General features: G+C 51.8%; 1 protein-coding gene across 2 annotated transcripts; it reads left to right on the top strand.

Annotated features, from left to right (window-relative positions):
- On the top strand, positions 1 to 6,591 carry ZNF503 (zinc finger protein 503). 2 transcript variants are annotated; one of them, XM_083738353.1, is made up of 3 exons: positions 1 to 600; positions 2,342 to 2,810; positions 4,162 to 6,591. In XM_083738353.1, exons 2-3 carry the CDS (start codon positions 2,430 to 2,432, stop codon positions 5,713 to 5,715), a joined length of 1,935 nt encoding a protein of 644 aa, XP_083594479.1. In that variant the 5' UTR covers positions 1 to 600; positions 2,342 to 2,429; the 3' UTR covers positions 5,716 to 6,591. The 2 variants fall into 2 exon arrangements, with proteins under 2 accessions (XP_083594479.1, XP_083594478.1); XM_083738352.1 differs by lacking the exon at positions 1 to 600 and having other exon boundaries at positions 1,439 to 2,810.
- Positions 6,592 to 11,502: the final 4,911 nt, after the last annotated feature.

The following is an 11,502-nucleotide window of genomic DNA, read 5'->3' as shown; positions in this document are numbered from 1 at the left end:
ATCCAGTAATTGTGGACAAATACTTCGAAGGCTGCAATGAATCGCCTCCGCCGAGCCTTTGATCCCGGGCCTTTCCGCCTCTTCTCCCCCGCCCCTGGCTCCTTCGTCTTCTTCTCCTTCTCCCTGCGAGCTCTTGTCAGTATTGGCATTCCGCGGGCTGCTCAAGATGTCAATCTTAATCTCATTTTAAACATTCCGCCGTGCCAGCCGATTGAGAGACGGATTGGCGATAAAATTTCAATAATGCGCCTGCCTCCCCTCTCTCTCTCTCTCTCTCTCTCTCTCTCTCTCTCTCTCTCTCTCTCCTCCAAATCCGGCACCAGCTCGCATCTCTCTCCCTCCCGCGCCACCAGGGTCAGTCAAAGTCACCTCTCAACAACCTGAGCTCGGTACGTTTACTCGGAAGTAAACCCTGCACAGTTTCGCAAGGCTTACACCCAAGTAAGAGCGTGTCGGGTCGGGGCCGAAGTCGTTTCGCGAGCGCGCTTACTCCAAAGTAAGCCCCACGGAGTCCAGTAGGGACTTCAAAGGGGACTCACGCCAGGGCGAGTGGATTGCTCTGCAACGTGACGGCCTCATCCTGTTCGTGTTTACTAGGAGGTAAGTGCCCCTGAGTTCAAGGGGACTGAGTCCCAGGGTTGCAATCTTGATTAGTCAAGTGAAAATATGAAATAGCAACAACAACAATAGTGACGCAGCGATCGCCGTGGGGGGAAAAAAAACCTGCCCGGTCACTCGGCTCTTTCTCCCCAAGGTGCGTCCGCCAAAAGAGAAGTGAGAGTCGCTCCTTGTTTTGTTGGCATACAAATTGCATTTACTCGGAGAGCGATTTACTCTTTAAATTGAATGGCTCTTTTTTCCAGGGAGCTCGTCTGCCTGTCTGCCTGTCTCTCCTTGCTCCCCTCTCCCTCTCTTCCTTCCTTCAAGTCGCACTAGGCTTGTAATCAGCAACAAAACCTGACATAAATCAAGGGAGGATTGACAGGGGCTGACAAATAACTGATTGATTGCGGTTGGGGAGCATTGACAACTGATGAAGGGGAAGAGAGAGAGGGAAGGAGGGAGGGAAGCTCCCCACCCCAAAAAAGCGGGGAGAAAGGGAGACGAGAGCGGCTTAAGGAAGGGCGGAGTGTTGCGAGCATGTGACGCGCGCCTCTCCCAATCTCCGTCCAGAGCCTCCAAGAGTCACCGAAGACCCGATTGGGCGGTTTTTGACTCGTACTTCAGGAGGCAAGAAGCCTATTAGTTCTTTAGTTTCGCGCTCCAGAAAAAGAACAAAAATGCTGCGCGATGGGCAAAGATTTAGAAAAGGGAAAGGAACCCACGATATAATTTTCCGGTGTGCGGAAGAAGGGGGCCAAGGAGAGTGCGCCGTCATTAATAAGAGGGGATCAGTGTGGGGTGGGGGTAGTGGGGGGGGACCCTAAGAATAATTTTCCTGCCTTTTTTTTAGGGAAGGCGGGCGCACTGCGGAGGCCTCTAAGGCACCGCACATAGCGCGCAATTGCGCAAACCTACCTGGGGACCTTGACCACCTTGTCGTTTTCCTAGAGGAATTTACAAGCCTCCCCCCCCCCCCCAGGAAAAAGATCTAGCGCGGTGCGGAGGAAATACTGGAGGGGAGCGAGTGAGAAAATCAATAGCGAGTGGCTTACGTGAAACACAAAATTGATGCCCATCCATCCTGTCCTCAGGAGCAAAAACAAGAGAGGCGGGGAAGGCGAAGGGGAGGAAGGAAGAAAGAGACCATTAGGAAAAAAAAAGCCAAAGAAAAGCGATCGCGGGGGGGGGGGAGTGGTGGAAAAGCCCCTGAAGAGGGAAGGTGACGTCACATCCCCTTGACCCTCCAATCACCTCGGGGTCCCATTTGATTGGAAGGCGGCAAAGGCTTTAATCTCCGACTAATTCAGCTGCTTTTGAAGTGAGTTCCTCTGCCAGATCCGACGCTGGATGGGCAGCGGCTCGCATCGCAGCTGAACAGGGAGGCGGAGGAAAAAAAGGAGGCGGCCGGCCGGGGAAGAGCCCGCAGCCAGCCAGCCAGCCAGCCAAGCAGCCCAGGGAAAGAAGAGGGACTGGGACAGACAGAGGGAAGCAGAGCTCCAGATTTCCCCCCCATACCTCTCCACCCTCGTCGTCAGCAGCAGCAGCAACAAAAAAAAAAACACACGAGGATTATTTCTGTTTTGTAGCATTCTTCCGTTTTGAATTCTCACGCACCCCTCCATCAAAGGACTTTCTTTAAAAAAATATATTATTATTATTATTTTGGACGAGTCTTCCATTATTATTTTTTAAATTAAATAAAGTGCGCGCATCTATGTGTGATCCCTCCTTCCCGTAGAGATTGGAAGCAGACGCCCTGCTGGGGCTCCTGATCCGCGCGCCGGGCGCCCCCCCACCCCGCCAGTTTTCATGCGAGGCTTTGGGTCATGATTACATCCCCCTTGCTTTCTGCCGTAAGAAGTAGTCAGCACGGAGGAGGAGGAGGAGGTGGTGGTGGTGGAGCAGCGGCGGCGGCGGGAGGAGGAGGCGCGAGAGATCTCGGAAGCAGCAACAGCAACAGCAGCAGCTCCGGCTCTGATCTTCTCTGGCAAAGCGGACACACTGGGATTTCTACCAGCGGCGGCAACTGCAGCAGCAGCAGCAACAGCAGCAAACCTTTCTTCCACTCTGTCCCACCCTCGGACCCTTTGCGCCAGGCGAACCGGCTCCCCATCAAAGTCCTGAAAATGCTTACGGCACGGACTGGACACATTTTGCACCCCGAATACCTTCAGCCTTTGCCTTCCACCCCAGTCAGCCCCATCGAGGTAAGGGCGCCGCGATCTTGGGCGGACGGGTGTCTGTGTTGAGTGAGCGTGTGTGTGTGTGTGTGTGTGTGTGTGTGTGTGTGAGAGAGAGAGAGAGAGAGAGAGAGAGAGAGAGAGAGAGAGAGAGAGAGACTGACCACCTTCCCGGACGGGAATCCTTTGTAAAAAGGCGCTTTTCGATTTCCAGCCGTCATACCAGCCCAGCCCCCACCCCAACCGCGGGCTTCCCCCACGTCCGGGCAGCGGAATTCTGCGCGCGTTTACTCGGAAGTAAGCCCCGCTTCGTGTTTAATGGTGGTTGCATGCTCCTAGAAAAGTGCTCCCCAGTTTTGAGAGGTTTGCAAATTTAAACAACCCTCGTCATGGTGATGTGCCCATTGGTTTGGTGGCCTCCCCCCATAAAGGTGATTCTGCTGCAATTATTGGGCTCCACTTTTCTCCAGTGGAATGTGCAGAGTCGCGCCCACTCTCGGGTCCTGTCTCATCGCCCCCCCCCCAACCGCCCTGGTCTCCCCGCTTCATTTCGTGTGCCTTATCATTGAAGCAAAAAGCGCCTGTAATGTAGATCTAGCGAGCATTTCGCTGGTTCACAACGCGCTGCAGTTTGAAAGAAGCAGTTTACCGATCATTTTGTGTGTGTGTGTGAAAAAAGGGGGGAAAACAAGACATGCTGGCGTGACTTATAGGTTGGGAGGAGAATTGCAAGGGAAGCAGATCAGATCTTCGGGATGATAACGTTGTGGGGTGATACTGAGGAGCACTGCAGTGGGGCGGCGGCAAAGGGAAGCGGGTGGAAAGCAGAATGTACGGATTGAGTAGGATTTCTTGGCTATTTCACCGAAACGGCTTGAATCTCTTTGACTTGGGATCTGTTTATAAATAGTATCACTGAGGGATCCACTCAGCTGGACAAGCGTTGCTTGGGGAGAGCCAAAAAGCTTGACTTTTTTCCAACAACGGCGCGGGGAGGGGGTTGCAGCGTTGGGGGAAGGACTGTGGGGAAGCGGGGGGCAAAGTTACTCCCGGGTGACCAGCCTGAAAGCGAGTCTGCTTCCTCATAAAGACGCCGAAGACTTTTACATTTTTTAAAAATGCAAATTATAAAGTATATTGCCTTGATAAAACAAAGAAAGCATGCTTGTGTAAGCCCAGAAAAAGTGTCCGGGCTGCTGATTGCGCCTCTCGGTAATTGCCGGGGGCTTCCGGATACTTTTGCAACTTTTTTTTTCCTTTAAACTGGCACTCCGCCTTTTATCTCTCTCCCCTCACCCCACCTCCCAGCAAGACCCCCATACTAAACGTTTGCGTTTCTCCTTCTTTCTCCCCTCGCCCCCACCCTGGCCTTCTGCAGTTAGACGCGAAGAAGAGCCCGCTGGCTCTCCTGGCTCAGACTTGCTCGCAGATCGGCAAGCCCGACCCGTCGCCGTCCTCCAAGCTTTCGTCTGTCACGTCGAACGGCAGTGACAAGGACTCTTCCAAGTCGGGACCGCTGAAGCTCAGCGACATCGGCGTAGAGGACAAGTCCAGCTTCAAGCCTTACTCCAAGCCCGGCGCGGACAAGAAAGAGGCGTCGGCGGGCGTCGGGGGCTCGGCGGCCGCCTCGGGGGGAGGCTCGGGCGGCGGCGGCGGCGGCGGCAACGAGAAGTCGGGCTTCCGTGTGCCGAGCGCCACCTGCCAGCCGTTCACGCCAAGGACAGGCAGCCCCACGTCCAGCGCCTCGGCCTGCTCGCCCGGCCTGCTGCCCGGCGCCGACGGCAAGGCCGGCGACGCGGACAAGAAGGACTCTTCCGACGGCTGCGGCGCCAAGGCGGGCTCGGAGCCGTCCGGGGGCCACGGCCGGCTGGGCGCAGGCTGTGGCGGGATTACGGCGGAGCTGAGCCAAGCGGCCCACGAGAGCGCCAAGGGCCTCCTGGCGTCGTCATCGTCGTCCTCCTCGTCGTCGTCCGCGTCGTCGGACTCGTCCTCCTGCGGCGGCAGCAACACGGTCACATCCTCGTCGTCGGCCGCGGCGGTGCTGAGTTCGGGCCTGGTGGCCCCGGTGTCTCCCTACAAGCCCGGCCAGACGGTGTTTCCGCTACCGCCAGCCGGCATGAGCTACCCGGGCTCCCTCGCTGGCGCGTACGCGGGCTACCCGCCGCAGTTCCTGCCGCACGGCGTGGCGCTCGACCCCACCAAATCGGGCAGCCTGCAGCTGGCCGGTAGCCTGGGCTGCAGCAAAGCGGCGGGCTCCAGCCCGCTGGCCGGCGCGTCCCCGCCGTCGGTGATGACGGCCAGCCTGTGCCGAGACCCCTATTGCCTGAGCTACCACTGCGCCAGCCACTTGGCCGGCGCCGCCAGCGCTTCGTGCGCGCACGACCAGGCGCTCAAGTCCGGCTACCCGCTGATGTACCCGACGCACCCGCTGCACACGGTGCACTCGTCGCTGAGCGGAGCCACGCCGCCCTCGCTGGCCGGCCACCCCTTGTACCCTTACGGCTTCATGCTCCCCAACGACCCCCAGCCGCACATCTGCAACTGGGTGTCGGCCAACGGACCGTGCGACAAGCGCTTCGCCACCTCGGAAGAGCTGCTCAGCCACTTGCGGACTCACACGGCCTTCCCGGGCACGGACAAGCTGCTGTCCAGCTACCCGAGCTCCACCTCCTTAGCCAGCGCGGCGGCAGCGGCCATGGCTTGCCACATGCACATCCCCACCACCGTTGCCCCCGGAAGCCCCGGCACCCTGGCTTTGCGCAGCCCGCACCACGCCTTGGGACTCAGCAGCCGCTACCACCCTTATTCAAAGAGCCCCTTGCCGACCCCGGGCGCCCCCGTGCCTGTCCCGGCGGCCACGGGACCGTATTACTCCCCTTACGCACTCTATGGGCAAAGACTGACGACAGCGTCCGCTTTGGGATATCAGTGAGTTTTTTGGGGGCTTCTTTTGATTTTTTTTGTTTTTGTTTTGGTGGTCGAAAGGGTGCGGGGTGGGGCGCGAGGAATTTCAAGCAACGGTTCTCGTTGGGCGGGGGAGAGACGGGGAGAAGAAAAACAAAGCAACCCTTCAAAACTTTCTTTAAAAAAATCCCACAAAAGAACAGAAAATTGAAATTTGACTTTTTTTATATATATATAAAGATAGTGTTCATCTTGAGGACTGGATCCATGGGCACTGTATTTATTTATGTTAGCTTCAAGCGGGACAATGAATCAATAAAAGTGCATTACATAACTTCAGCTCGATAGGCTTAAAGGAGAAAAAAAAGAGAAAAAATTAAAGTGGAAACACCCGTTGTAGAATATAAATAAATAAAACGAAAACGAAAATAGAGGTCTTCTCTTTAATGTTACTTTAAAATTGCTATGATTGTATTGTACCTTCTTATTTAATGTCTCATTGGGGGTGGGTGGGGGAAAAAAACCCTAAATGCATGTCTCTTTTTAAAAATCAAAATCAAACAAACAGAAAACCCCTTTACCACTTAACTTGCAATTTGTCGACTCGAATTTCAAATTGCATTTATTTTTTAAGATGTATGCCATCGCAGAAAGAGAATTGGTATTTTTTTGTACTTATTCTGGAAGAAAGGAAACCCAACAACTATTCCAAAAACCTCCATTTGCCTTATTTTTGTTCTTTAAAAGGAACACTGGACTATTTTTTAATTTTTAAGTCCACCCTGTAGAAGGGGCAGAAGCAAGGATGACGTCATGTATTTAAAATAATAGACAATGTATCGCTTTAAAAGATTAAAATTCCGTATATTTGATGTATTAAAAAGGTTTTACTTTTCTTTTGCAATTACCTTCTGGAGTCTGTTATAAATACACCTAAGTGTGCGGTGGACGGAAAGTGACTAGGGGAGAAAAACTAACAAACCTTTAAGTGTTGATTTAATTTAATAATAATTATATAAAGTTTTATTTGTTAACTAACGTTTTTCCTCTTCTAACTCAGAACAGTGTGTTCCTAAGAGTTCCCCCCTGCTATACCACAACTGGCAATTAAATTAGAAAACCCAGGAGTCAATTTAAACCGCTCCCCGCTTCTTCCGAGGGAAAAGCAAGGCTTTTGATTCTAACTAGGAAACTGCTGGCCAGGCTTACAATGTTGGCAACCGTGGGGCAGGGGGAAGCGAACCTCTGTGGCTGGGAAGAGGGAGGATGAGAACGGTAGTTTCTCGTCTGGAGTAACTTTCTGTGACTTTACCAAAAAGTTTAAACCAATAAATGGGGCGCGCGGTGGGGCGGAAATATCCAGGAAAACTTCGGGCATAATTCGAGGAGGAGTTCTCCTGTAGAAGCCCAGTAAAAGTCGGGGGAATTGCGTAAAGGCGCTTATTCTCCTGCGTTTCAGTAGGGCTGGCGGAGGAGAACCTCCAGCTGGATTGTTTCCTTTACGACTTAGACCTCAATCCACCATTCGACGAGTGGGACAATTCTCTGTGGAAGAACCCCTGTTTCAGTCGCTTCTCAAGCCTCCTAAAGGGCTCCGTGTTATTTCTTTCTCGGTTTTCCGAACTAACACTCTGTCCCCAAACTGGCTTGCGGCAGTTAAAAAAAGCAGCGCCATTCAGTCGGCTTCAGTTGGGCTGACGCAGACTTCTCCCTTCCCTTTCTAAACCCCGTTTAGTTTTTTTGGGGGTGGGGGCACTATTTATGGATTTCAGTTTTCTGAAACGCAAGCATTTTGGTTTCTCCGGGCTCCGTCGCCGGAACCCAGCTGTGAGTCTGGCTCCTCTGCCCCCTCTTTCCGCGTTTCCTCGACGGCAGAGATAGCAAAAGGGTGACAAACGGGCTTTTAGCTTAAGAAAACAGTCTGCAGTCATCGCTGTTTACCTGTGCCTCTGAAGGAGGAGGGTCCCGCTTCCTGCATTGAGTTCAGTGGGACTTACTCTCGGGGAAGGTTGCACAGGACTGCAGACCTCCTCCGGATCTGCAAGGGACGGACTTCGCTTCCATTTAAGGGGCGTCTAAAAACAAAAAACAAAATTGCCACATACAAGGAAACAGTCCTCCTTGTATTCAGCTGCCTCTTACCCCCCAAATTCCCGTGGGGAGGGTGGCCCGGACCAGGCACGCTCTCAGCCAAGCAGGCGGTGCAGAGGATGACTGTTTAAGGGTGCGATCCTAAGGACACTGGCTATGGAAAGCGGGGGGACTTTGTGTGAGTAAAAATGGGCTGTCAGTGTTTGGAAACAGCTATTCCACCCCAAGAGGGTGGGGTGGAGGCGTCTTATCCCCTTTATCTCCTTTTAAACAGCAGGGGGTGAGAGCCGAGAGCCCCATAGGCCGAAAACCAGCCCTTAGAGAGGAACGAGGAATGGCAGCTACGGCGGAGGGGGAAAAACAACTTCATAACGGGGTGGCCTCTAGGTAACCTGCTTGGTTTGTGCAGACGTTCTTCTGAATATGCCTTCGCCCATAACGCACAGATTGCCTCCAGTAATTAGAAGTTAGCTTTGCTGTAAACCGCCCCAACCCCCCCCCCCAAAAAAAGGAGGTAGAGAAAAAAAGGAGAGAGGAGCTATGTCAAAGAAGCGACGCCAGCAAATGCCCAGCTCTTGCCCAGGCATTTATGCCAAGCAATTAGGAGCAGTAAATGTGCAGAGGGTAGAAAACAAGAGACCCCGTGGTTGGAGTTTCCGGCGCTGCAGAACGTCAGGCTGTTTTTCCTGCTGCGTGGCTGGGGGGGTTGACAGTGACTTGACTCTACGCGGTGCCTTGAGACGCACCGACGGACAAGGGCGATCTCCCTCTTTCTCGACCTTTGCTGTTGCTAATATTTATTCGTTTTATTTCACCACCAAGGAATTTTAACTGGGCTCTTTTGGTAATGGGAGGCAAGGAAGGAACTGGAGGTCTTTTTCAAGCCAAGAACAATTCCCAAATGCAGGAGTAGGAGATCCAGAGATGTGTACAAGTCACTAGAAGTACGTGCACATTTGGAAAGGAGGAGTCGTGTTTCTCTAACTACGGTGGAACCCAAACTGTTCGTTGCGTGTTGCAATTTATTTGTAGTGTAATGGGGTTGGGGTTTTTTTGCCTTTGTTTTGGTTTTAGAAAACGGAATGAACCCAAATCTCCCTGGTGTGGAGATTTCCTATTTTCAGAGAGGGGAAAATCCGTCTTGGAAGAATTAAAAGGGAGCGTTAAGTTAAAAGCAGCAACAGTCAAGCAAACAGGGGCGCATGAGATGAAAGGTGACCTTTCTTACAAAAGAAGCGCCCGCCCTGCCCTCAACAAAGGACCCGCTCCGGCGGACAGTTCTCCTGCGCAAGCCTTACTGAAATGAATGGGAGCCAGGAAAGACTGTCTGACTGAGGGCGCCCCATTCATTTCAATGGAGCTGGCGCAGAATAACTTTCCGCCGGAGAGCTTCCTTTGTTATTGCTGCGTTAGATAAATATAAATATATATACACACATTCACCCGGCAATAGACTCCATTGTACTTAAAAAAAATTCTGCCTGGGCATAAATAGGATTCCGGAGTCTCTGATCCTAGAGCGTGTTTACTCAGCAGTCTGTCCCATTGTGCGCCATTGGGCTCAGCCTCTGCTAAGCCTGCGTGAAAATGGCAAGAAAGCTGGAAGTTAGTGATCTGTCTGTCTCACAGCTCGGCTAAGCCCAAATACCTTGGCTAAAGCCAATTAAACTGAATGTTAATTTTGCGATGCAGCGTCTTTGAAGTCAATGGTTCTCCTAATCGCGTCTAAATCTAAGTAAATCGGCTTAACAGAGTTGTGGATGAGGCTGGAGTCCGAGCAAGCGACTCTTGCGGTGCTGTTCACGCTAGCCTGTATAACTCAAAACTTTCAGTCGCTTTTTATAAACTTCCTGAGCTGTTCAAATATTTGCTCTGGCCCAGTGTCGCCTACATATGTATTTTATTAAATATTAAAAGCCAATAAATGGGCGGAGGGGACGAGTGGGTGACAGAGCTGACACACTCACACACAAGCAATATGCGGATAGGATCCCGAGTCCATTTCTGTCTTGCTAATGTGAAGTTGATAGCAAGCCGCTAGTCCCTGAGACGTACGTCGGAGAATTTCAACTTCAAAACCGCCTTCAAGAGGACAGGCAACAGAAGGGCAGCCCCCTCGCCCTCCCCAAATCAAGAGCTCAGCCTCGTCTGCATCAGACAGACCGCTCAAGTCTCTCGGCTTCTCTCTGTGTGTGGAGCGCGGGGAGAACACGGACCTACCTCTTTGTATTTATTTCCGTATATATTTTGTATTTGCATTTCCATCTAAAAAAGATCCGCCTAAAACCATTATTTTGTACCTTTCTATGGCAAAGGTACACAGACGGCAATGCCTTTATTAGGCCCAGCAAAACAGGTCGCGAAAATAGAGAGGGAGCTTTGGAGGGAACTGTGTATCAGGCCAGAAGTGAACTAAAGTCAGGGTGCGCACGGAGTGAGAAAAGAGTGGCTTGATGTTTGTTAGCTTCTTCTCTAAGCTCTTCGGGCAGAGAATTTGCCTTTCTCTGTAAACTGTACGCTGGTTCCCTTAGCAGTCCTAACAGCATGACTATGATTAATTATTTAGTTGTCCTTTCTGGTTTGCAAGGGGTTGGACTGGATGACCCTGGGGTCCCTTCCAGCTCAACAATGCTATGGTTCTGATTCGAATACTGAGGGCGCAGAATGGCGGCAGCGGCGGCGGGGGGGGGACATGCGTAGGTATCTCTCCCCCCCGTTTATTTTCTCCACGGGGAAACGTAATGGAACCTGGTTTTGGTGAAGCACAGCGATCCATAGAGAGGCCAAGACTGCGCGCTGCCTTTTGCGCGCTGCCTTCTTTCAGGAGAATGAGGTCAAACCCGCTTACCAGGGCACGGCGCGGAAAGAAAATGGGCAGGTGAGGTCAGGAGAGGAGAGGAGGACTTGGGTGCTGGTGGTGACGGTGTGTGTGTGTGTGTGTGCAGGATGTCGTCCAAAGCCTGGTGTGCACACCAGAATTGGAGGTCTTCAGCTTGGACTGTGTCTCCTGACTCTGGGGAAACGTGGAAGATTGGGAGAAGGTCCGACGAAACGCGCATGGTTGCGTGTTGTTCATAAGCCCCAAATGAGACCCAAGGAACAGATGTGTTGCGTGTTGGGTGGGGCAGCATGGGAGCAGAGGTCTGGACAAAGGGCACGAATGATCGCCTAGAGAAATGCATGTAGTTTCATACAAAAGCGGTTTTTAAAATTTCCCTTCAATATGGGAAGCCAGGGAGCATTCTATTTAATAATAATTAACAACCCAACGTGGGTTCCCCCCTCGCCAATGTCACGAGTCTGGAATTAAAAATTCCCTTCCCACACAGTGGAGAGAAAGAAAAAAACCTTAATTATATATAGAGGGTAGTAGTCGTAGTACTAGGTGTGGGGTGTCGCAATAATGCCTTTTATTCGACGCCTGGCGTGCAACCTGTTAACTCAGTAACGTCCCAGCCTTCACCGCGTCCGTTGCGTTTTCCAGTCCGAAGCAACTTTAAGTGGTCCTTAGCGATTAGATTCGGATTGCAGTATTATTATTATTATTATTATTATTATTATTATTATTATTATTATTATTATTATTATTATTATTATGCCACATCCCTCCAGGGCATAGCGGTCCCTCCCTCCGCGCATTTTGATGGATAAAGAGACAAGTGGCGCTGATGGGAAGCTCTTTAATCCCTGTGAAAGCAGGTATTTGCAGTTTATGTCCCAGAAA

The sequence above is a fragment of the Podarcis gaigeae genome (assembly GCF_964106915.1).
Source record: "Podarcis gaigeae genome assembly, chromosome: 5".
Taxonomy (NCBI): domain Eukaryota; kingdom Metazoa; phylum Chordata; class Lepidosauria; order Squamata; family Lacertidae; genus Podarcis; species Podarcis gaigeae.
This window is presented reverse-complemented; position numbering and strand designations above follow the sequence as displayed.

Coding starts and splice junctions, on each gene's coding strand:
- ZNF503 (XM_083738353.1), top strand. CDS start 2,430: ATGATTACATCCCCCTTGCTTTCTGCCGTAAGAAGTAGTCAGCACGGA. Junction 2,811..4,161: donor CCCCAGTCAGCCCCATCGAG/GTAAGGGCGCCG, acceptor GGCCTTCTGCAG/TTAGACGCGAAGAAGAGCCC.